The sequence below is a fragment of the Cystoisospora suis genome (genome assembly GCF_002600585.1).
Source record: "Cystoisospora suis strain Wien I chromosome Unknown contig_1171, whole genome shotgun sequence".
NCBI classification, from domain to species: Eukaryota; Apicomplexa; class Conoidasida; order Eucoccidiorida; family Sarcocystidae; genus Cystoisospora; species Cystoisospora suis.
The window spans coordinates 1-25,565 of record NW_027153972.1 but is presented as its reverse complement, the minus strand read 5'-3'; the positions used below and the strand labels follow the sequence as shown (position 1 = coordinate 25,565).

General features: G+C 47.6%; 3 protein-coding genes across 3 annotated transcripts; 2 read left to right on the top strand and 1 right to left on the bottom strand.

Annotated features, from left to right (window-relative positions):
- On the bottom strand, positions 1-3,949 carry CSUI_002792 (uncharacterized protein). The gene has a single exon (XM_068062991.1). The coding sequence runs from the start codon at positions 2,282-2,284 to the stop codon at positions 365-367; it is 1,920 nt and encodes a 639-aa protein (XP_067925033.1). The 5' UTR covers positions 2,285-3,949; the 3' UTR covers positions 1-364.
- Positions 3,712-6,400, top strand: CSUI_002791 (uncharacterized protein). Its single transcript, XM_068062990.1, has one exon. It carries the CDS (start codon positions 5,180-5,182, stop codon positions 6,092-6,094), a length of 915 nt encoding a protein of 304 aa, XP_067925032.1. The 5' UTR covers positions 3,712-5,179; the 3' UTR covers positions 6,095-6,400.
- A 5,492-nt stretch (positions 6,401-11,892) lies between these two features.
- Positions 11,893-25,547, top strand: CSUI_002790 (uncharacterized protein). The gene has a single exon (XM_068062989.1). It carries the CDS (start codon positions 13,392-13,394, stop codon positions 25,383-25,385), a length of 11,994 nt encoding a protein of 3,997 aa, XP_067925031.1. The 5' UTR covers positions 11,893-13,391; the 3' UTR covers positions 25,386-25,547.
- The last annotated feature ends 18 nt before the right edge of the window (positions 25,548-25,565 follow it).

Genomic DNA, 25,565 nt, shown 5'->3' with positions numbered 1-25,565 from the left:
CCCATCTTTTTATCGAACAGATCATCCGCCTTCCTCTTCATTATTTCTCTTTTCTTCTCTAGACAGACAAAACAGATGAGAAGCTCATCTGCAAAGAAGAAGAAGAAGAAACAAGAAGAGGAACCTTCCTCTACATATTCACACCACATACAATAGAATACGATACATACACACACAGAGAGAGAGGGATACAATGTCTACGTATCTACATATATATCTATACATCTATATGTGTACATGCATGTAAACATCCGTTATGCGTGCCGTCTCTATGATCGAGCCGATAGATCAGAGAAGCGTTTGTTACTGGTGCCTCATGTTGTCTCCTCTCTCTCTCTTCTTCTTTTTCTGTTCATTTGGAAGGTCACAAAATCGAAGGAGGTGAAGAAGATGGAGGAGCTGTACAGACAAGAAGAACAAGAGGAGAAGAAGAGATACAGAAGATCCGGTAAGGTGTGAGAGGGGGGATGAACAGAGCTGCATGCGTTTGAAAAGGAAAGTCTTTCTCTTGTTCTCCCTGGGTGATCTGTAAGACACCTTCACCTCCTAAGGCTAACATAAAGAGAGTCGTCGAGACGTGCAATCGCCAAGGAAGAACAGAAGAAGAAGGACAGGAAGAAGAAGAGAGAGGGAGTGATGGATTAGGCGAAGAAGATTGATCGGTGTTAAAGAAAGGAGGAATAACTTGAATGGATGAAGAGAGAGACGAAGAGGAAAACAACGACCAAGACACACAGGAGGGAGAAGAGCAAGAATGAGAAGAAGAAGAGAGATGTTCTCCCTCTGTGTTCGGGAGTGTCTCTGAAGTAGAAGAAGAAGAACAAGAGACAGCCATTGCATTAGGTGTCTTCTCATCTTTCTTCTGTACGGGATTCTCTTCACTATCCGAACTCTGTTTCTCTTTCTCTTTATCCCCCCTCATACTCCTCTCTAGTCTATCTCCATTCCCTTCCAGTTGAGGACCCTCAACCGGTGGCATTTCTTTTTCTTCTTTTTCTTTCCCAGACGACTCAGGGGCATCTCTCTCTTCCTTCTTCTTCTCCACGGCATCTCTCTCATCATGCTTTCTCTCTTCATCTGACTTTGGTGTCGTTTCTCTCTTCCCTTCGTCTTCTTTCTTTTCTTTCTGCGGCTTCTCGAGAGGAGAAGGAGCTTTGGCGACGGAAGGTCTATTCGTTTGCGTAGTAGATTCCTGATCCCTTCCAAGTAGTGAAGAGAAGAGATTCTGATAAAGAGGAGAAGGACACCTCGAAAACCCTTCAGCCGCAGAGAGAAGAAAGACAGAAGAAGAGAAGGAATTTACAAGATCTTCATGCGGTTTGCGAAAAGAAAGGTTCTTCATATCTTCCTCTTTGACACTGTCTCCTCCTGAGAGAAAGGTTGAATCTCCACCCCGTGCTTGAGCTGCATAGGTTCCTCTCTTCCCGCAGGAGGTGTTAGGCATGCTACTTGACTCTTTTCTTTCTTCGCCACTAGGATCTTCTCCTTCTCGAAAATCTGTAAAGTTGTTATGGTCGACTGCAGAAGAGAAGGTCATTCTACTGAGAAAGTTAAAATGATGAGAAGGATTTGATAAAGTCTTGTTAGGGTGCTTATGAAGGGAATAGGGATAATGACGAGACGGATGAGAAGGCGTTGTTCCTAATGATTGAGGTGTACATACACCTGAGGGGTTCACGGCAGTAGAGCCAGGTGTACATGATGATGAAGATGCCATAAAGATAGGCGTCGGTTCCCACTGTGTTTTCTTTTTGCTTGGGGGAGAGGAGAAATCTTCTTCTTCTGCAGGGGACCGGTATCGACCCTGCTCTCTGTTTGAAGAGGTGTCTTCTTTAGCTCTTTCTTCTCTGTCTCCTCTTCTTTCTCTCAATGAGACGCCTTCTGTTTCTGTACATGTAGAGAGAGAAGAAAGATTTGGGGGAGTTGAAGGAAAATGTCTCTGTCGATTTCCGCTCAGGAAACACTCTTCATCTTCTTGGCCTCTCCCTTGTTCTCCCCCCCCTATATGGCATGTTCTTTCATGAAGAGGATTGTGTGATGGATCTCCCCGAGGACGTTGAAGATGATCGGAGACAAAAAAAGAAGAATCGATGATCTCTGGAAAAGCGGGAGCCGTCGATACTGATGCATCGATACTCAGACCATCTTTCTCTCCTTGTTGTGCTATTTTCTTGCTCTCCTGCTGGTCTTCTTCTTCTTTTTCAACACCCCTGGGAAAGACAGGAGAGGCAAGGATAGACGATGACCCTGGAGTCTTAACTGAGCTATCGCTCTCTTCTTTCATCGTGAGAATGAGGTGGACGAGCGAGAGAGAGGAATCTCTCGTACCTATCTTCTCCTACTGAAAAAGAAGAAGAGAATTCTTGTTCTTCTGTCTTCTCTAGCTACCAGGGGATAAACGTCTCTCTCTTCTTTTCTCTTCTCTCACCTTGAGAAGAAACGAGATGGAAGAGGAAAAAGATAGATGGATAGATACATTCTACTCCTCTGTCGATAGAATTCCTCACCCTCTCTTCTTGAAGATACATACATACATGCACATATACATACATACATGTATATACATACATCTGTATATATATAGATATATATGTAAGACTTGGAGACCTCTTTGATCTTTCAAGCGTATCTTACTTATTCGTCTATTCTCCCTTCACCTCTCTTCCTGGTCTGTTTCTCCATCTTATTCTCTTCTTTGCTAGTGTTCTTTCCGAGTAACGAATGAAAGAGAGAGACGGAGAAGTGCGAAAGAAGAAGAAATGCGGGACAAAGAGAAAGAAAGAAAAGAAGAGGAAGAGAAGAGAAAAGGAGATGAAGAGAGTGATCCTTTTTATCCACGTAGTTATCTCCTTGCATACGATCTGGAAGACAAGATGTAGATAGACGAAGGAATGGAACGTCGAGAAGAAGAAGAAGAAAAGGAAGATTCGGTATACAGAAACCCACTTTCTTCTTTTTCTTTTTTTTCTTCAAACACACGGCTGAAGACAATGCATGAATGGAGCGAAGTGAAGTAAAGAACGAGAGAGAGAAAAAGAAAGGAAGAAGATCAAGAAAGAAGAGGTTCCTTCTGTCTGCAGATTAATGGTGGATGAAGAAGCAAAGAGTTGAGCTAAGTAGAAGGGGATACAACAGGGAGAGGAAAGAGAAGCATGTATTACACCCCCCTGATGACGTTGAAGAGCCATAAACATGCCGTAATCTATTATCTCATTACGACCACCTTCTTGTTGTCCCCGAGTGTATATACACCTCACCAGCAGCCCGCCGTCGGGCTCTCTCCCGAGTGTGCGGTATCATGACTATAGCCAGCTTGACGCTTTCTTTCTCTAGATAAAAAGACTACTCGAGAAAGAGAGAGGAAAAGAAAAGAGCATAGGCTGAATGACTGTGAAGAGAATGTCTAGAAAACTACGGAAAAAAGCGCGTAAGATCTCCTTTTGATTCGCAGCAGGAAGAAAAGAGAAGGAAGAGAAGAAAGATGAAAGAACAAGAAAGAAGAAAGAAGAAACCTTCATCCAAAGTTTGGGCTCGAGTTCTAACGCGGACGGCTCAAAAGAAAACAGACTGAAAAATGCAACCCCCAGATTTCGACCCCGGTAAAGAAAAGAAAGTCTTAAGCAAGAAAGAAAGAAAGAAGTGGAAGTAAGTTTAGCAGGAGATTCCTCTGGATGGGGATACGTTTTCTGAAAAAGAAAGAAAACTACTCGAGAAATGACGATGATCGATCAAGACAAGTAAAGGTAATGAGAAGGAGTGTGTCCGAGGCTTGCAGGTCTTGCTTTGTTGGTGAGGTCGACTTTGACGGCCCTCAATCGCTTCTTTAAGTTCATCTTCACTCCTTTCTCTGACACGAGGAGGAGAACAGGAGAAGACGGAGATCTCTGGAAGAGAAAGAGAAGCTTTTCCCATCTAAGTAAAAGAAAGAGACGCTCGTCGTGGGCTTCTCACGGCATGGAGAAGAAGACTTGAATGATCTCTAGCTTGTTGCTTAAAGACGGGGAAATCGAGAGATGAAGTTAACCATGTGTGGATGAGAAGGCATGCAAGAAAAAAAAGAGGTCCTCGAGAAGAAGAAGAAAGAAGATGAGAGATAGATAGATAGAGAGCTAGATAGGGAAATCGAAGCAAGAGGGTTGACGTGCAACGACTGAATGAACGAGTCCTCTTTTCTTCTTTCTCCGGGATCTCCTTTCTTGTTTCGGCGTGCGTCTGTCCTCCCAGCATAGCTGATAGGGGGGGTGTATCTGTTTATACTTCTATTCTCCCAGCAGACTATGATACGAGAGGATGACGACAAAGAGAGAGATTTTCCATTGAGAAGCTTTTGCATGAAAGAAGAAAACGATTCAGAATATCGTGGACTTCTTCTTCAACCTGGAGACTTTTCTCTTCTTCTCAAGAGCGGTGTAGCCAGAGTTTCACTTCTTCTCCTCTTCCTCTTCTACTCGTCGTTATCTTGCCTGTCCCTGCGAAAGATAAGAGATAGGCCCTCCACGATGCAATTCTTATATATGTGTCGCCTTTCTATAGGCGATGTCTAGCAGATGTCTCTGCCTTGACGGTCTCTTCTATGTCATTCCCCCGTGCTGCCCTTCGTTTTTCGGGGTGAGTTGTCTCTGTTTGACGTGATAGGTCACGGGAGAGCGAATGAGTGTTTGAAATAGAAGTGCGAGAGGAGAAGCGAGAGGCCCTGATGTGGCTGCTCTGTACGGGGGATCTCGTAACATTTTTCCACCTATATACATAGGGGCTTCAGAAGTAGTGTTCCCTCGAGTTTTCTGTTTGATCGGGTAAACGGAATTGTTTGACTATACTTCGAATCTGAGAGAGAATCAAGAGAGTGTAGATACACCTGGGATATCAGAAGGGGAGGCGTGTATGTTGTACATCACCTGGGGTTTCGTGGCGGGGGGTGTGTCTGCACACGTGGAGAACTTCATAGGGGGAGTGGTGTATGTACACCCGGGACATTGTACGGGGAACAGTGTATGTACACCTGGTGAACCTCTTGGAAGAAGTGGTGTATGTTCACCTGGGATTTCTTAGACTCACCCCGCGCTCTGTGCACATGCGATTGGAAAGGGTGAAGAGCTGGGTCTTCACACACACCCTGGAGACCCGATGAATGTACACGGTCGATGGTGGGATGTAGTTTCATGTACTAACTAAAGAGAAGATGGAGTTCCCTGCATTTCGTTCAGAAGAATGGATGAAGTTTGCTTTTGCTCCTATGAAACCAGGAGACTTGAAAGCGCAAGAGACGTCTTCTCATAGTCCAGGAGGGCACCTTGACAAGAAAAGTGAAAACGTGAGACCTTTTTATCCACCAGACTTCTGCTTGTCTCGTCTCTACATCATGCCGTCATATCTTGCGAACTTCCCGCCATCAGGGAGGTATGTCCACCGTATACAGCAAGTACAGAGTAGTATTAAGAGAGCGTTATTTCGTCAAAGTATATTCAAGATACAAAACGTTGAAGTTTTAGAAATGAAGCGATGTAAGCGTCCGCGACGTCTCATAGCATGTGAAATTCTGTACGACAACGAAGAAGAGAAGAGGAGGATATCTTTCGATCAAAGGAGAGATGATATCCGAAGAAACCCTGTAACGGGGAGCTCTCTACATGGGGATGCTGTTCCTTCTTCTCGCTCTTCTAAGTCAGATCTTCCTATGCATACATCTCATATGTCTTCTCAAGAAGATGGCCTTGGTCCTCCTAAAACAACAACTGCAACAGTCTCCTCTGATCAAAGCTCTACAGCAACTTCTCCGTCTCAGCCTGAGAGTTCCTCGTTGAAGCATGCGTTCTTCTCTTTCTTCTCTGGAAACTGGTTTTCCTGGACGAAGGAAGCGGAGAACTCCGGAAGACAGGGGAAGCCTCGAAGAGGAAGAGAGGATGAAACGATTCTGAGAGAAGAACGCTGGTCTGTTGATCGATGTGGTTCTATAAGGGACTACATCATAACTGTAACACAAGATAAAGCAACTGGAGATTTCTTCGGAGTGACAGTCGAACCTGTAGCTCTAAGCGACAAGCTAAGACAGAGATATTTCAATCTTTTTGATAAAACTTCGGCAGAAGATGAGTAAAGCAGAAAAAAAGAAGAGAGGAATCGCATCCGATGACACGCCCGTCGTTTGCATTGCAGTGGATGAAATCGGTACTTTTCCATCCTCCACCCAGGAAAGTAGAAAGGGACTTTTGGGTTGGCTGACACTTCCAAACGTCCATGATTTTTCGTATTTGGTTTTGTGTCTTACTTCTCTCTTGTGTTACGAGTGTTCTTCTTCTGTCTATCAAGAAGATTAGAACGACGTAGGCTACCTCACCAGTGCTCCTTCTCTTTCCATATCGTCCCGGTGACCTGCGAGATCGGAAGTTGTCTAAACCTGGATGATGAAACATTGTTGTTGTCTGGGCAGGTCTTCGTGGATGATAGTGTTCTTGCAGTCCGTCAGGAAGTGCACGTGGATTCGTTGCGGGACGTCGCGTCGTCACGGTCCTCTCGGATGACTGATAGTGACCAAACGCGACAGGAACCACAGAGAGAGGCTTCTGAAGAAGCTGTGTTGATGGAAGTGAAGTACCTCTTACTATAGAATAGGCAAGAGAGGAACAGTAGTGGTTGCTGCATAGGATTCTGGGTTCACTTCATACAGATTGCCTCTCACGCGTCTTGACTACTACATCACGAGAGCCGCTGTCTTTGACGATCCCTCTCGGGAAGGCACGGAAGAAACGATGCATGGTTCTGCGTGCTTCCGGTGTGAGCACCACCCAGACGATCATCATCAGAGAAAAGCTCTAAGTCATCCAGCGAGAGGTTGCCGAGAGAAAGTGCTTCCTTTGCTGTCCTCGCGATGGCGGCGGCGATGCCAGTCAGAAAGTCCAACCACAAGCAGAGTGTTCTGTGGACGGGTAAGAGAAGTTTTTCTCTACGTGTCTGTACAAAACTCTGGGGAAGCTGAGAAAAAAGACGCTAGTCAGTGCTTCGAATCTACAAGCTGGGTAAGAGTTGATGCGCCTTCCGCTGCAACGATGTCTTTTTTCTTGTTGGAAAGCACCTGGTCTTGTCTAAACATGATTCAGTCCTCTGCAGATGCTGACAGGAATACACGAGAACACCGAGCCTCCTGTAGAAAAGAGTACTGTTCACACCCTAGAAGCTACTCCCATACGCATCATCGCCAGTCTGGATAAGGCCGGACAGAAGGGGCTGCAGGTCTTTCGTATCAGAGCCTTCTCCAGCCTCCCGTATTTCCTGTCCCCTTTCTTTGCTGGAGGACTAGGTCGTCGGTGGGAGAAAAGACACAGCTGACGCAGTTCTTCTCCGTGGTTCCCAAGAAGAGCGCCGTGAAGATCCAGGGGTAGTGCAGTGGCCTGGCTCGTAGGTCGTCATTTCGATGCCGCAACCAGTTGGTGCCGTGAGAAATCAACCAGCTGGCCGGTTGCTCGGTGAGAGGAAAATAACCCAATAGGTACAAATATACGTCACTGCAGGGAGGCAAGCGGGCTTTTGTATACAGGGTGCGCCTGCAGTCTGTGCTGGGCGCGAACGAGAGAACGAATGGCGTGTGTGTGACACATCAATGTTTCCATCGCGGCGCATTCTCCTTTAGATTTGCAAAGGATTTGCGTTTCATTCGCACGTAGCTGGGCTCAGCGCTATCGTGTTTCTGTCCTGAGCCGGTGATGTAAAAGGAAAACCTTGTAGACAACACAACTCTGTGTCTGCGCGAGGACAGAGTGAAAGGCACCAACAGTGAGAGAGAGAAAACAAATCATTTTGGAGTCCACCTGTTCCCGGACGACTGGGGCAGCACGTTGCCTCCTTAGTGAAAGCTCGAAAAAGGACGTAGAAACAGTAAAGTGACTTTGTCCTGTCAGAAGCAAAGGGGTTCAACTGGGTAGACTGGCCTTTTCATGCCTGCATTGTCGGGGACTTCTTTTCAGTCGCGTGAGATTCCCGGACGTACACGTTCCTCTACATGCTGAAACGTTTCCAGATGTTTCCATGTATACAGGGTGTTCTGTCGTAACATATTCAAGCCCATAGAGGTCACGTTCTGTGTAGGCTGCGGGAGTTGACTAGGGATGAAGGCGCACGGCCCGGAAAACTGTCGATTTCAGAAGTGTTAATCCACCCCTAGGAAACTTTCTCGAGTCGAGAAACGGCAACACGCACTGTTACTTACTCAAAACGAAGTGTCATCCCGTCAGCCCGCAGAAAAGCCAAAGCAAGCACAACGGCTCAAACACGCTTGTGTCGTAGCTGTCGAAGATACACTGTCATTTCAGCATATGGCTACATGAAAAGTTACAGGAAACGGCGGAAAACGCGTCACGAGCAGAGACTAGTCTCTGATTCATTTGCCCTGCATATGAAAGTGTCTAGCAGAATATCTGTAAGTTCCGGCAGAGAAAGACCCATGAAACATCGAAAAAAAGCATCGTTGAAAGACACTCTTCAGAGCATAGGGGCGATGTCAACAGGGCGGATGATGCAGGGAGTTGGCGGTCGCTGGTCTTACAGAAGGATGGGTGAACACACTACTGTATCATGTAGACACCATTTGCACGCGGAGAGATAGCTCACTGATGAGGATGAATACGTACAGGTACAGGTTGGTATGGGCATAGATAGATAGATAGATAGATTCCGTCTAGCTGGAGGTGGGGACCGCATTCAAGGCCAGGCAAAGAGTCTTCTGTGTACACCAGCTTCGTATGAAAAAAGTCGACAAGAACACAGAAAAAACAGCCGTGATCGCTTGCCTTTTCCGCCACGGAAGAAACCAACGGGTGCGAGACCCGCCGCCTGTTGCCCCTAGTTACGAATTGACAGAACACTTGGGGCATTAATCGCGGCGGAGTAGTGGGTGCAGCTCTTCACGGGCGCAAGGGATAGAAGAGCACATACTCTCGCTGAGACACTATCACCAGCAGTTGTGTACTTCTTCTGCACATTGCCATCGGCACGAATGAGAGGACGGGGGAATGGTTCTCCGAAGACATCCTGTTACACGAGAACACTGCAACGAGCGAACCACGGGGTACGCAAAAGAACAAGCCAAGCATTGCCGACAGAGCTGGCGTTTGCTGACTCGCCTGACTCTCTTATAAGGCACCTACCGACTTGCTCTTCGCCGCGAAATCACGGCTGTGATTACAACTACTGTCCCGTGAGGCTAGAAATTTCACTCGGACTAGTGTGGAGGATATCATATGAATGCGAAGTACCCGCCGCAGCGGTTAGTACCTTCTTCCACAACCAGAGTCGGGAGCTGTCGGTGAAGGGATATACTTGGAGAAATCACTGGCGTGGGAGAAGAAGCTTGCTGTACCGAACAGAGGACTCTCAGTAGAGGGGCAAGGCCACCGCCACAGCGAAAACCGTTCGAATGCACTCCAGTTCGTGCTTCTCCAAGAGAGGAAGATGATGCTGCGTCTTTCCTGGTTCCCTGTCAGCGTCGACGACCGCCGACGCGGCCCGCTGACAGAGTTGAAAGCCACGGATTCAAGAGCATTCTTCATTCAGATTGGAACGTAAGAGACAAACAGTCGCCGGCAGACATCGCGAGGAAAGGTTTTCGTACTCAGGCGACTACCAGGCACAGCGGGGACTCGGAAAGGCCCGTTTTTCTCTGCGCGCCACAGGTCTGACATAACTCTTTTGTCGGGGTCTCAGGCACACCCCATGAAGAGGAGGAGCGAAGGCAGCAGAGAACATGTCCGATATCCAGGAACTGCATGCTACATTTCCTTTCGGAGCACGCAGTGCGTCTCTCTCACGGCGGTAGAAGGGGCTAAACTGCGTACAAGAGAACCAACCGAGGTACCTCAAAGGCTAGGACGTTGATGCCTCAAAGACTAGGATATTGATGCCTCTAAGGCTAGGACATTGATGCGATTTCCCAATGCCACCTGACGACACATCTTCTCACCAGCGCCGCCACTCTGGCATTGTAGGGGGTCACTGACGGCCGACTTCCTGGTCCACAATAGAAGTAGAGAGATCTCCGCAACTCGTCTGCAGCGTTCGCGCAGTGCCCGAGCACCTGTTCTTTTCTTGTCTGGAGAGACAAATGTGTCCGAGACAACCATACTCAGTGGACTCGGAAGGAACACTCTTGTGTGGCATTTGTTTCAGAAACAGGGCAGAACGTCAGGGCGCCTCTGAAGGCGGCCGGACGGAACAGGAGCACGTGTGTACCGTCCTCGCCCCACTTCCCGGTGCTCTGCGTGACTAGTTTGACTCGTAGGCTCATTCACGGGTCTATCTCACCGCAAGCTTTCGCCTGTTGTGTCGAAGACGGTCAGGCAAAGTTACTGCCAGTAACACGAAGAAACACTCTTCTGGGAGTCCCACAGCTGTGCACCTGCTGACCAAGGAAAGCTCGCAGGCTTCGCTTTCTTCGGACGGTGAGAGGTTTCATTGTACGGCTTTCGTATTCCGCTGTAGTGTCCATTCACGTACCCTAGGTGTGCCATTTGTTGTTTTAGCCGAGCACGACGGCTTGTCATGGTGGAGTGTCCATGTGGTGGCCTGCTGTCCGCAGGAAACCCAGGGCGGCTGGAGTCCTGAGGACGGGAGGTTGCCTAGGGGAACGGAGCCTGGAAGTGCAAACCGCCGAGAACTCACGGACCGTGCGGGAGTCTCTCCTGGACTTTTCTTTCGATATAGGCTTATGTTAGGTTCCCTTGTCTTCAGTCCGTGTACGCCGAGGTTGCATTTCCAGGGCTCCTGAGTTGTTCTCTCCCTCAGGGTTTCTGTGGCGTTCGGACTCCACTCGAGCAGCTGACCCGTCTTCACAGTGAATAGCCCAGTGTTTGAGCACAACAGGATACCTCTATTCTGCAAGATTTGTCAACAAGGAGTGTGACAGGGCACTCCTCAGGTGGTCCACAATGAAATGACTGGAGCCGGCCGTATCTGGCCGCCGACGTTCACCGCTGGAGGCCGGACTCACGGGAGTCAGGAATGCCTCGCAGCTACTTTGGACCGGGCGCAGTGAACCTTGGCTTATAGACAGGTCGGTACATCATACAAGATAAACAGGACAGAAACGGGCGTTCAGAGAAGCGCCGAGGGGAAGCTCAGGTAAGCTCTGCGCGCAGTGTGCCTCAGTTAGTTTCAGTCGGTTGAAAGTCTGGAGCATTTTCTTCTATGTCAGAACCTCCTAACCTTATTGATCTCGGAAACGGACTTCGCGGCATAGGAAACAAACTACCACTGCCAATGGGCCTCCCCGCTAGAGTCAGCCCTAACAGGGGGACAAACGGTGGGCGTATCGCGGAGTGAGGGGGACGTGAACGTCCATTCTTTCCTCAACCTCTCGCCCTAGCCACTGCAGACAAAACCATAGAAAAACCCTTCAAACGTGCTCGTAGTAAGGAGCAACGGGGACACCTGGGTCGAGACGCACGTTCCTTCCACCCTGACAGGGTCCAAACTGCAGGAAAGACCCGGCCCGGCCAGAGGATGGAGGGCTTATATTTTCCAGCATTCGTCGGGAACGTGTTAGAAAGAAGACAGTCTTTGGTCCTTCCTGTATAGGATTGGTGTCGTTCTAACGTTTCAGCTACGGCTTTTGCTGTGGCGCGCTGCGCTGGCCAGCCTACCCGACGGTGGGAGAGGTGCCCTGGTTCTCTTTTCTTGCAGGACGCGAGAGAAGATTCGCTTATGTTCTTTGACTGGGGCTGCATCATTTCGTGTTGTGTTCTGATGCTACAGTACCCTGTGATATCACCAACACGGGTGCTTTCTACGTGCTTCATGTTGCCGCCAGGGTGCTTCTCATACCGCCCCCCCTTCACTACCCACAGGGCAGATGTTGCGCTATCTACCCAGAGCTTGATTGCCTCGATGACTTTTCAGAAGAAATGTGTCTGCAACGACGTTGTAAGGATGCTCGGAATGAATAGTCCATCTGACCTTTCCTCCTACCCGTGTGCCTTATGGTCATAACAGGTCGATTGATAGGTAGTAACACTCGCCTATCAGGCTGTCGCTCACTCACAACTCACTCACTCCGGGTTCCTGCGCAAAGAGACCCCCGGGACGCCGTGTTCCGTACTTCTTCAAACTGACTACCTTGAATTGTTTTCTCTCTTCGTCACATGCCTTTCTCTAAACTCAGGTCACGCGCGACCCTCCTGTACACGACGTCAATCTCCGCGCTGTCATGACTCCTTGGCTATGATGCTATGCCCGCCGGAGCTGCTCAGCTGCTGTTTTGGGATCGCCGGAGCATCACGAGGAGATGCCTTGGCAACAAAAGGACATTTCTGGACCGCATCATCTCTATCGCAGATGAACGTACACCTGACGCCTGCCCAGGAGGCAATGAATCTTCCTGTCTTCTCATGCGCCGGGGGTTGAGCTCATCCCTATGGAGAGACAGCTTGACCTCCCGTCGACAGTGGCAGCAGAAGCTTCCTTCTTCTCTGCGACTTCGTTCTCTTATTCCTTTCACTCCTCCTAATGGCTATTCCTACGTCTCTTCTTTGTCACGCTAGCCTAGCCTCTTCCTCAGACTCGCCTTCCCATTTCTCACCCTGGAGATCACCCTTTCGGAGAATGCACGGAAAGAGTCTACGTACCACTCACCCACTCCATGGAGGCGGAAAACTTTCATGAACTCATCTTTCCTCTTTTTACTGGGTTTCCTTGAAGCTCTTTGTTCCTCTGTCTTCTCTCCTGATCCACCTCCTTGTTACAGAAATCTCCGGTTCGAGTGTTTATCTACCTTCCGACTTTTTTCTTGTCTCACAGCATTACATGCAAAGTCCTGCGGCCACTATCCTTCTCTGCTCTTCCTCTGTTGAGCAGATGTATTAGAGCCAGCCTCCCGTGGATACTACATCTCCTTTCTCTTGTCTGCCTTATTGTCACCTCCTGCCTGTCTTCTTGTAACCCCCCGAATGCCGAATTCCTTAGCCCGGCCCTCTAATGTCTTCCCTCTTTTCTCATTCAGCCTTAAGGAATCATCGTCTTTCTCCTCTTTCGTCCACCCTTGGTAACCAACTTCGGAGAAGTTTGCTTACTCTTCATATGACACCACGTCTAACAGATAGCTAGACAAGTGGTCTTGGCATGTCGTCTCCATTCATTCCTCCCTGTGGACTCCTCCTTACTCAGTGCGCTTCCACACTTCCTTCATATCGATCTCGCTCTGTAAGAGATAGAGAAGGCGAACTGAGGGCAGCTGTATCTTCTTCTGCACCTCTACCTGTCTATATATAGATGCCCGTATCTACATAGAAAGAGAGAAATCGCCAGGAGCGGAGCTGAGTTTTGGTCTTTCATGAGAAGAGAGAGAAATGAGGAGTGCTTCGTCTTTATTCTGTTTCAACTGGTAAGATTCTTTCGATTGCACTCCCATCATGAGAAGCGCAGGAGGCAAAGTGTTACGTTCTGTTACGACTCCTACTAGGAGCAGTCGGGGCGGAGAAGGCGGTAGCGCAGGAACACGCTTAAAAGGGGGGAGAAAGCCTGACGTGAGGAAATCTGATTCTTCGACAGGACAGGCGGGCGAAGGGTTATCAGAGAAAGATGACATAACATCGTCTACCGGTCATCCTTGTAAAGACTTGGCAGCTTCTCCAACCCTAGAAGACAATGGTACGTTAGAGACCATCTCTCAGTCTGACGTAGTTCAACAACAAGGAGGAACGGGGGGGAGAACAAGACCATCTGTTCTTCTCCCTTCATCTTCTCATGATACGAGGTTTCCTACGCATGCAGAGTCACGTCATCTACCTTCAGAAAGTCTTCATTCTCCGACTTTTTCCTCGCCAAGATCCTTCATGTCTAAAGCGTCTTCATCCTCCTCTTATTCTCTCCTATCCACCGCACATACCGACATGTATGATGTGACCACCTCAACTATATCCTCTCGTAGTCGTAGTCATACCTCCTCTTCTTCTTCTCCTGGTGCTGCTTCTGTCGTTTTAGGAAGACAACAGAAGAAGAAAGAAGATTCTTCACCCACAGGCTTGGAAGATAGTCCCAAAACGGCTGACCCTTCACAACTTTTCTCTGAGCCCGCTTCTTCTTCTTTTTCTCTCTCCCATTCACTTCCACCTTCTCATATCTCTCGCCCCTCTCCTCGAACTCGCTCTTCTACCGTATCGACCTCTTTCAATCTCAGATCCCACGTCAAGCCTCCTGTAGGTCCTCACACACGCTCCTCTACAACGTCTCTCACACCTCCTCAAGACGAGCCGACACTAAGTCTCTCTGTGGCTCCTTCTTCTCCCTCTCTCCCTTCATCTGATGCTATTATCACCCAGGGAGAAAAGGATTCATCTTCTTTTTCTTCTTCTCCTCATCACTCCGGGTGTATTGACAGCGCCAGTCGGGGGGGGGGCAGTGGTTCAGTAACAGATGGAAATAGTACTAGTATTAGTACTAGTAGTACTAGTAGTAGTACCAACCCCAGCAATAGTCATAAGAAACGAACCGGAGGGCGAGGAGGAGGAGGAGCAGCAGCAATAGGAGGAGTAGGTCTTCGCTGTAAGAAATCTACACTCAGTCCTACTGTGAAAAGTTCACCTGTTAAAGCCGTTTGGAACGAACTTGTTTCAGAGGGTTCTCCTTCTCTCTCTTCATTATCGTCTACTCCTCCTTCACTCGTTACCTCTTCTCGAAGTTCTTACGAGACGCGTATGAAGTATTCAAGTCAAGCTTCTGCAAATGTCTCACCAAGTTGTATTCTATCAAAGGAAGCAAAGGATGAAGAAATCTCCGCTTCTTCTTCTTCTCGGTCATCGAGAGACATTCCTACAGGAACCGTAAGTCAAGCAAAAGCTGTTGGAGGGGGGGGGATAGTAACCAGGAGTCATAATAAAGGCTTAGCAACAGGAGGAGGAGGAGACGAGGGTGGTGTAGACAAGAAGAAAGATAGACCCTCTCGGAGCGGAGGCAATCAGCTTGCTTCTCCTCGTTCTCTTGTCGGTCTTGCCTCAGGTCGTAGTATTGGCATGTCCCATTGTGAAGAAGGAATATCTGATGTGTCTCATGTGCAGAAGGGTGAAGGCCTTCACCAGGGCAAGAAGCAGGAGGATGATAGTCACTCTACCTCTTCTTCTTGTTCTCAAGAGGGTGGCGAAGCGATAGGGTCAGGTGTACATACAGCCGGGGAGACTTCACCGATGGTCGCGACAACAGGTAGAAGAGAGAGAGTTGAGGTGTTTCAACGAGATGGAAGCAGTCGTGTGAAACATCACAGTGTATCAAAATCTCTTTCGATAGAGAGTATGAAGAACGTAGGAGAATCAGACGACGGGAGTATGGGGCGAATTCAAGAAGGAACTGCTGTTACGTCGTCAGAGAAGGATGATATCGGTACGAAATCTGAAGTCGATGGACGGGGGATGGTTGATGATGTAGACACTGCCCCAGGTTCTTCGGGTGTATATACACCCCACAAAAGCGCGGATACGAAGGTTGTAATGGGAAGGCAAGAGTTCAACCTACGATCACGCGTACAGAGAAGAGGCGGTCCAGTCAAAGGAGAAGATCTCATGAGCTGTCATTCAAGTGTATGTACAACCCAAGAATCGGGGGATAGAATTCGTTCAAAGACAAAGGAAGAGAGCCAGGTGCACAGCAACGCACCAACTGCGACCTTTGCGTTGGCTTCCTCCTCAAGTGTATCTACAGCTGAAGGGACGGGTGAAGGAGGCGAGCCTTTGGAGAAAACACCGAGTCAAGGGGTTTCACAAACTGCTGGGGGAAGGAGAATATCTGAGAGAATTCAGAACAGTCAGAAGAAAAGTAGAAGAGCGATTCGTTCGAATGCAAATTCATTAAGTTCAGAAGGAGAAGGAAGAGAAGATGATGCTGTCTCAATGAGCGATTTCCCTTGTTCTGTCGAATTCAAAGAAGTATTCCAGGGGGACTCACAGCAGCAGACATCGAAGAACTTAATCCATCAAATGCCAAGTGTAGATACACCTGAGAGGAAGGAAGAGAAAGGTCGTATCTATCATTGTCCCCCTTCCATGCCTTCTTCATCTTCGTCAGATTCGCGTTGTTCTCTCGCTCCTCAATCACCTGAAGAGGAGAGCGAACCTTGTACGTCGGTGATTCTTCCTTCCCCCTCGAAAAGGTCATCTCGAATATCGGGTGAGACATCATCTTTAGAAACGATCCAACTACAAGACGTCTCTTCACCTGCAGCTCTAACAGAAGGAGGAGGAGCAGTGACATCTCCTCGACAAGAAACCGGTGTACATACACCTCCTCAAGAAATAGGCTATAATGCGTGTATCTCTTCTACTTCGCAAGGAGAGAAATCTCGAGTAAGTCTACCAAAGAGCAAGGACACAGCTGGTGTATGTACACCGGAGAGGCTGGTTCAACTTCCATCACGTCTCCTTCAGGACCGTCGACTTGTAGCGGCGTCTCCTTCAAGTCAGAGCTCCGTTGGTTCAAATCTTGGACTAGATAGTAGACAGCATCAGCAGCAGATGTCTCCTTCTCAGTCACCTTCACCGAATCATCTCTCTTTCTTTACTACTCCTTCTTCTCCTCCTCCTCCTCTTCCTGCTTCTTTCTCTCATGGTGATGCAAGCGAGGATAATAAGCCCAACACCTCTCTCTCTTCATCTTCTCATTCCTCCACTACCTCCACTCCTAATACTGCCGTCACGACAGCATTAACACGACGTACAAGAAGAAGATCTTCCCAAGCATCCCCACAGTCGATCTCCTCCTCCTCATCCTCTTTATCTTCGTCGTCTGTCTCGTCTTCTCAAAACTCGTTTACTTCGCCATCTGTCCCTTGTTCTTCTCCTTCTTCTACTTCATTTCCTGTCCTAGCATCCTCGTTACCTTCTTCTGCTTCTTCTCCTCTTCTTTCGTCATCCAGCTCTTCTTCTTCCTCCTCTGTAACGTCTTCATCAGACACCCCTCCACCTATCTCTTCTTTCTCTCCTTCTCCCCTAGGAAAGTTACCTGAGCCGTTGTCAGAAGGAGAGACCACCAAAGGTCTACGTCGCTCTCTTCGTCAACGCCAAGTTCCCCATAGATGTCAAGCCACTTCTGTTTCCTCTTCTTCTGCCTCTTTGATCTCTTCTCCTCTTCCTTCTCGATCTCAAGGAGAAGGATCTGTCTCATCCGAAAGCTCGGTGTTTCTATCGTCTTGTCCCTCTTCTTCTTCATCTTCTACAGGTGAAGCAAGCATGGATACAAATAGCGCTAGCACGAGAAGTTCTCATACAAAGTCGAGTGTATATACACCCGCTCCGTTACTTCCTCCTGCTGCTTCGTCAACAGGAGGAAAAGCGAATCAGAACAAGAAGAAAGTCTCTTCTTTATCTTCCGTCGCAGTGAGGATACCTCTGGGTGAAGACAGCGAAGAAGGAGGAGGAGGAGAAGAAAAAAAGAGTAATAAGATATTCTCAAATCTGAAGAAGGAAGAGAATCCTGGTGAATGCCCTCTCGGCATCAATCCACCATCCTTGCCCTCTTCCTTCTTATTAGGTTCGTCGCCTATCTCCTCAGCAACTGGGTTCTATTCTTCTTCTTCTTTTTCTTTAGTTACAGAGTGTTCATCTCTCAAGAATACAGCATCACCTCCAGGAGAGAAAGAGAATGCATGCACCTCTCAAGAAATGGAGAAGCACCTACAGGCATCCTGTGAAACGGCAGAGACAAGTGATGCGAAGGCTCCTCCTCGTCCTGCTTCTAATGGCTTGTCAAGAAGAACAGAGGGAGAACATATCTCAACCCGTTCGAGAGAAAGAGAAGAAGGAGAGGGAGATGGAGGACTGGAATCTGCTGTGAACTGTCAGGAAATTGAAGGGACTTCTTCTTCTTCTTCTTTACCTCTAGAAAGCTCAGGAGAAGGGGGGGGGGAGAGGGTGACGGTTTCAACGAGAAAGAAGAAGAATTTCAAGGCTAGTTCTCGCCATAGTAGCCCGAGCAGTACCTCTCTCTCCTCTCTGGCCGGTATCAAGACAGGAGAAGAAGAAGAAGGAAGAGGCGTCAGAAAAGAAGACGAGACCTTTTCGACCCTTCCCCCAGCTATGAAAGAGGAAGAAGAAGAAGACAGAAGAACTGTACAGGAGACGATAGAAAAAAGATCAGAACAAGGAAAGAAAGCCATCGGAGGACGAGAAGAAGAAAATACCTCTTGTGGAGGAAGAATGATGACAAGAGCCGTCGTGATGAGAATAAGACGAGGGGGAGAAGGAGGAGAAGAAGAAGAAAAGAGAGAGATGAGCGGAGGAGGTAGTACGGGATTGAGAAGATCTGAAAGACATGAAGCTTTTCATCTTCCCGGTGAGGCCACGAGTCATGACAGTACTACTACAACAAAGAGTTCTTCTACTCCTCTACTCCCTACTCATCGTCAGTCTAAATATGCAGCAGGTATCCCATCGAAAGAAGAAATCAAAGAAGACTCTTCTTCTTCCTCTCCTCCAGTAGGAGGAGGAAGCGAGAAAGTTACATCTACAAGCATCTCTCAGAACGACTTGCTCCCTACTCATAGACACCAAGGAGAAATGCCTAATACAACCCCGCAGTCAAAGCCTCCTCCTCCTCCTACGACGACTACTTCTTCTTCTTTTTCCTCCTCATCTCCCACCATCTCGTCCCCGTCCTTGCTAGCCAAATCGACTCCTCCTCTTCCCCCCCCACTGATATCCCCAGGAGAAAAACACCAAGAAGGAGCAAGATCTTCTCATTCTTCCTCTTCTTCTTCTTCGTCTGTCTGTACACCCCGAAGTAGCAGAAGACAAGGGGGTGGGGGGCTAGGAGGAGGAGGAGGCACAACTGTCCATACCTTCAATGGACTCCATGCTAAAACTCCAGGAGCTTCTTCGTCTTCATCCTTTCATCCTTCCCATCATCTTTCTTTCAGTCATATAACAACCCGATCAAGCGCAGCTGCAGCAGCAGCCTCAGCCTCTACCACCCTCACCACAGCAGGAGGAGGAGGAGAAAGAAAACTACAAGGAGATGCCTATTCAAAAGCCGTTGGAGGAGGGGGAGTCGCCAACGCTTCTACGAGAAAACAGAAAGGAAGTGGTGGGGGAGCAGGCCATCTCTCACACATCCCCTCTCATGCTCCTAGTCAGCGAGGAAGCCATAGTAGTCATAGTGGCTCTATCCCTCATCATAGTCACAGTTCCAGTTGTCGAGCTTCGAGTAGTCTAACGAATGGATCGTCTTCTCAATCGCTTTCAGGAGGAGGAGGAGGAGGTGGGGGCGGAGGTCGCCGAGTGGCATCGAAAGCGAGTGCTGCGGCGACGGCGGCTGCGTTGGCGAGACAGCAGAAGCGGGATCAGCAACAGGAAGAAGGAAGAAAGTTATGCGACTTAGTGAAGTTTGATGTCTCCTGGTTTGTGCAAAGTGATGAGGATGAAGATGATGTGGGGGGGGGAGGAGATAAGGAGATAGGGATGGGGGATGAGAAAGATCTGGAAAGTAGTCATCTTTTCGAGCCGAGAGAGAGAAGGTTTTCTCTTCGGAGAAGAGCGGGGGGACAAGGAGATAAGGAAGATAAAGATAGGGGGGTTGTTGTCGATTGGGAGAGTTACTGGCTACGGCCTTTATCTCCCGTGAGAAGAGTTGATATGATGGATGAAACAGACGTCTCTTCTTCTTCTTCTTATCCTGTTGAGGGGATTGAGTCTTCATCGATGGCGCGTGATAGAAATCAGAAAGAACAGACAGCTTCATTGCCCTTTCAACGACAGCAAGAAGAAGAAGAGAAGAAGAAGGAGAAGGAGAAGGAAGGATACATGCTGTTGTCAGGAGAGCGGAAGAGGGCGGGAGAAGACGAAGAGAAAACAGGAAGAAGGGAGAGAAACGAGGAAAGAGGAGAACAAGATGGAGATATTTTGAGAAAGAAAGAAGATTTTAGAGGAAAAGATGAGAGGAAAGAAGATAGATGTCGAAGAGAAGAAGATGAAGCTGTCCTCATTCTCAAAAGAAGAAGAGAAAGACAGAAGCCTTCTCACTGTCATCGCCGGGCTCTTCTTGCTCATCCATCCTTGGATCACCAAGAAAGACAAAGGAGATCTCCAACTCAAGAGAAAGAAGCCGAAGAAGAGGGAGAAAGAAGGAAAGAGCTGAAGTCTCTTAACAGACATCTCAGACCGACGAGTGTCTCAGATGAAGAGCTGTTAATCGAAGGAAGAGAAGATTTGGATGAAGAAGAGACACTGTCTTTCATGTATGACGATGAAGATCTGGAAGGTTATCTCTCTGATGTTATGAAGGCTTCAGCTGTATGTACACCTCATCCATGTGAGAGAGAAGGAGAAATCAAGCTGAAAGTTCCACGGTGCTGTTACTGTCGTTTGCCTCGTCGTATTCCTTCCTATAAAGAATCTTTCTATCAAAATCTCGAAGAGCGCCTCCCAGGCTTTCTCAGACTTTTCTGCGTCTGTCCGGCAAGAAAATTCGGCGATAGCTGCTTACAAGGATCAGCGGGAAGAGAAGGCCTTGTTCTCCCTCATCCCTCTCAATCTCTCTTCTACTCAGTACGTTCAGTAGGAAGAGAAGGAGAAGAAGAAGAACAAGAGAGAAGAGAAGAGACGGATCTCTCTGACCTAGAAGGAGACGAGACTGATGACGAAGGGGAGAATGATAGCCTATTCGCAGATAGTGAGGGAGATCATAGAGCCGATGAAGATAAAAACGAAGAAGAAGAGAAAAGAAAGAATCTTGCTTCTTCTGTAAGTCTATCTGCTGAGAGGAGTAGAACAAGCCAAGTTTGTATAGAAAGTTCCCTCACTGTCGAGAGAGAAGGAAAGCCGCAGAAGTCTCCAGCGGGGAGCGTAGATGTAGAAGAAGAAGAAAGAGAAGAGGCTTCTTCTTCTTGTCTCTCAAATCACTTGTTCGAGACAAAGCTGAGAGGTGAAGAAGATGTATGTTTAGATAGAAATGATAGAAGTGAAGGCAAGGGGCTCGATACGAAGAGTATAGTGCGGGCTTCAGAGGATCTTTCTTATCTCTCTTCTGTAGGAAAAGAAGAGAGGGCGAGAGAAGAGTTGGATTCTCCAGATGATAAGAATAAGAAGAAGACATCGAAAGAGAAAGACGATCAACATGATGAGAAGAAGCAGCCTGGAGAAGGGAAACAAGGGCGACTAAGAGAAGATGAAGAAAGAAGAATCCTGAAAAGAAAAGAAGAAAGTCATGTAAAGCAGATCCAGATAATGGAGGTGCATGCCGCTGATTTTCTAGACGATAAAACTTGCGGGGCCAAAGAACAAGAGGAGAATGAGAAGTCAACAAGGAGGAGAACAGGAGACCCTAGAGAAGAAGAGAAGAAAGAAGAGAAAGAAGGTCAACCGACCATCGAGACATTAGAGAAAAGAACGATCTCCTCTTCTTTACCTTCAGAAGAAAGAAGGAGTGGAGAGAGAGAGAGAGCTTCTCATCATGGAGCAAAGAAATCTCATCCTGAAGAATGCCGAGAAAGGGGCGAGAGACAGGAAGGGTCTCACAGGAAGCCTGAGGAGTTGCAGAATGATAGTCATAGAAGTACTTCCGCGAAGAAGGTGAAAGAGATAAGAGAGATGAAAGAGAAAGACATGAAGAGAAAGCGAGAAGAGAGTTGTCTACGAAACAAGAAGAAAAGAAAAAGGAGAAGAAAGGAATTGATCTTTCGATGGAGAGATCCATCCACGCTACAATGTTATTCCTCGTCGTTAGATCTCCTTCAAGGTTCGATCTCTGCTTTGTCTGCTTCAGCAAGAGTAGCTTCATCTATCTCATCTGTTCCTTCTCTTCATACATCTTCTTCCCCCTCCACTTCCGTCAGCTCCAGAGAGAAAGAGCAAAGAGAGAAGAACGTCGCTTCTTCTTCTTCTTTTTCTTTGCAAGCTCCTCATCGCCCAGTCGTCTTCTTACCTCGGGTATTCTATGAGAAAGAGAGCGACTGCTATATAGCCTCATGTCTTGTATGGAGGGCATCAGACACGAGGGCAAAGATCACAGAGAAAGAGAAGAAGAAGAATATCTCTTGTTCTTCTTCTTGTCCTTCTTTCTCCTCTTCTTCAACTCCACTGACGTCTTCTTCCTCTTTAGCTCAACAGACATTATCTTCATATGGCGATACCGCAGGACACCTCTCTCACAGAGGAGATGAAGGTCATCCATTCCTACAAGAAAGAGAGAATACGAAGACTTGTATCAATCAGAAATCTGATTCTCTTCATCGTGAAGAGAGCAGGAATGATCGAAGAGATCCAGAAGAAGAAGGAGAAAAAGGAAGAGGGTTAGGAAAAGAAGAAGAAAAGAAGAAAAAGGTGACAGAGAAAGAAAGACTTCATGAGGGAGAAAGAGAAGGCAGGGAGAGAGACTCTCATTCTGATTCTGATCATCCAGATGGAAGTTCGGTAGACAGAACAAAAGATCAAGAAGAAGAAGAAGAAGATACAGAGGAGGAGAAGAAGAACAAGGAGAAGGAGGAAGAAGAAGAGGAAGTTTCGACAGGATTGAAGCTGTTGCAAAAGAGATTTAGCGTTGGATTTCTCGGTCATAGTAAGGCTCACTTTTATGCAAGTGAATGGCTGAGATGGCAGTACGAGCAACAGAAGAGACTTCTCCTCTTCGTCTCCTCCTCTCTTCAACAGAAGACAACTGAAGAAATATCTTCTCGTCATCCTTCTGATCTCTATCCCCATGGCTCTTGGAGCTGCTCTTCTTCTTTTTCTTTTCCTCTAGATCTCCCAGGAAACTCAGTCAGAAGATATCCCTATTATCGCGACTTGGGGGGGGGTGTCTCTTTGAAAGGAAGAGGAGGGGGAAAGGCCCATGAAGCTCGCCTACTCCTTTCCTCTCTAGATGCTTTAGATGACATGCATGAAGACTTCTATGAAGGACGAGGAGATGAAGACGACGAGATAGATGGGAGATATCAAGACCTTCTCCATCAAAAGTCGACTCCCCAAGGGAGAAAAGGCGGTCAGGTGAAGAAAGGTAGTAGCGGGATAGGAGGAGGGGGGAGTGGGAGATTGAATGGATCTCCAGGTATCTCTTTTCTTAAGTCTTCTTCTTCTTCTCATCCTAATTCTTCTTCTTCTTCGTATCACTATCACCATCAATCTAAACATCTTTATTCTCATTCTTTGCATTCTTCATCTTCCTCTTTACCTCTCAATTCTCACACGAGACCTCATGGAGTAAGTCAAGGAGGATCGAAATCTCTGGCAACGGGCGCCTCGACAAGAGGAGGGGGAAGTGGTGGGGCTGGCACCTCGAAGAATGCAGCTGCCTTCTATACACCTGAAGATCTCTCTTCTTTAACCCCGGAAGAACTTGAACTCCTTCGTAAACGTCAGGAAACACGTGAAAGACAGAAGAGACAGAAGCTCCTAAGACAACAGTGGAGAAGACAACAAGCGCGTGAAGCAAAGCTTCGTATGATGAAAGAACAAGAACGAGCAGGTGGAGATCGCAATCCTCAAGGAGAAACGAAATCTTCTTCCGCTTCTTCATCTAATATGACTTCTCAGAATAGTGAGAGTCATCCTACTCCTGGTCCTCTCATTCATCCTGCGCCTGGCCTGACAACTTCTCTATCTCCAGGGCTTTCTTCCCAGAGAGATAGAGGCGTAGCTCCCTCCATTCTCCAAGAGAAAGGAGGCGGAAGAGAAGGTGGGGATTCTCAGGGTCTACGCAATCATTCGACCCCTAGCGCTACGTCACATGGATCTACCGCTGGCTCGCGTAGTAGCGGAGCTCTCGTGAAGATGTCTTCTTCGAAGACAATTCCAGCAGGAGGAACGAGAGGGGGAGCGGGAGGCTTGCATCATGCAAATCATCAGAATAGTAAGAAAGATGAATTGGCTTCTCTAGGAGTCGGGGGAGAAAGAAGAAGAGCAGGAGAAAGAGAAGAAGAGAAAAGAGGAGAGAAAGGCATTGTAGAGAAGGAAAGCCCGCGTAGAAAGCTCATGGTGACCTTGAGAAGCTCTTCTCTTTCATCTTCCACATCGACTTACTCAGGAGGAGAGAATATGAAGAATAACGGAGGACGGCCAGGTGCAGGAGGTGAAGGAGATAGAGAAAAAGGGGGGATGTCCTCTCTACTTTCTTCTTCATCCACAGGTGTGAATGTCAACCATCGAAAGAGAACAGGAGAAGAAGGCGTCTCTTCATCTTCTCTCCCTCCGTATCAAGAAGAGAGTCATCGGGGTGCTCCATCGCTTTCTTCTCCTGTGGTCCCCAGCAGCAACTCCCCTTCACAAGGAAGCTCGAAGAGAATGAAAGTAACTAGTCTTCAGGGTCCAATAGAAAAGAATTCGTCAAAGAAAGATCCCCTTGGCTTCGGGGGTGATAGCGCTGCAATCGGAGAAGGAAGAGAAGGAGGGAAAGGTGATGGCAGTATCGGTCGAGCTTCGGGTGTACATACACCTGGTTTCATAACGACAACAACGCGTGGAGGCATGTGTACTCGAAATCAGTTAGCTTCTTCAACAAGATCTTCTTCTTCTTCTCAAATGTGTTTTAATACCTCATCATCTTTATCGTCTTCTACTTCACCTCTTCCTACTTTCAACTCTTCATCTCTTCTTTCTCATGAATCTTCTTCTCTTTCCACCTCTCAAGCAACTCGGGCGAAAAGCAATCACCTTGAAGGAACTTCTCTTTCTTCTTCTTCTTCTACATCTCTCACATCTCCAGAAGAAAAAGCAATCGAATCCATGCCTTCTTCTTCATCCTGTCCTTCTTCCCGTGTCACGACCAAAGGTAAAGTTAACACACGACGAACTACTGCCTCTTCTTCTTCTCCTCAGAATCCGCTCTCTACATCTTCTTCTCGAAAACCAGCAGCAACTGAAGACATCTCAGGTGTATCGGGAGGTTCGAGTGTATATACAGTAGCCCCAGAAGGAACTGAAGGAGAAGAAGAGAAAGATACCACTCATAGTAGAGAAGGAGGAAGAGGACCCTCTCGTCATCGCCCTCAAGGTATTCCTCTAAACGTCAAGAAGTCTGAAATCTCTTCTTCTTCTTTTGCTCCATCCCCATCTTCTGCATGCAGTGTCGCAGCATCAGCACCTTCTTCTTCATTTGATGGAAATCTTCTTCCAGGAGGGGGAAAGGGAGAGAAGCCTCGTGAAGATATTCCTACGCCTTGTTGTGAGACCTTCTTGAACACCCTAAATGTCTCACCTGCAGGAGAGACGGAGGAGATGAAGAATGGGTCGAGGCGATTAAGGAGCGGTAGAGTCTTACGAAGCGCACGGCAAACGGATGAAGAAAAGAAAATCTCTTCTTCTTCTTCCTCGCCACTTACAATGCCTAGTGGAGATTCTTCCTCCTCATCTTCTCAAGGGTTGTCTTTATCCTCTTCTTCTGCTGTAGGTGGACCACAGAGTTGTTCTTCTTCCTCCTCCTCATCGTCTTGATCTTCTTCTTCTTCTACTTTCTCGGCTATCATCTCCTCATAGAGGATGACGATTGACGAAGGAAGAAGAAAACCTGTCTTTCTTCTTCCTCTCTTCTGTCTCTTCTATTCCTCTTGTTGAGGAGAGCAAACGACTGAAAGAGGGGATAAAATCAATCCACACAAAGATGATGGAAGAAAA

Excerpts from the sequence above, each read along its gene's own strand:
- CSUI_002792 (XM_068062991.1), bottom strand. The coding sequence starts at position 2,284 with ATGAAAGAAGAGAGCGATAGCTCAGTTAAGACTCCAGGGTCATCGTCT.
- CSUI_002791 (XM_068062990.1), top strand. The coding sequence starts at position 5,180 with ATGGAGTTCCCTGCATTTCGTTCAGAAGAATGGATGAAGTTTGCTTTT.
- CSUI_002790 (XM_068062989.1), top strand. The coding sequence starts at position 13,392 with ATGAGAAGCGCAGGAGGCAAAGTGTTACGTTCTGTTACGACTCCTACT.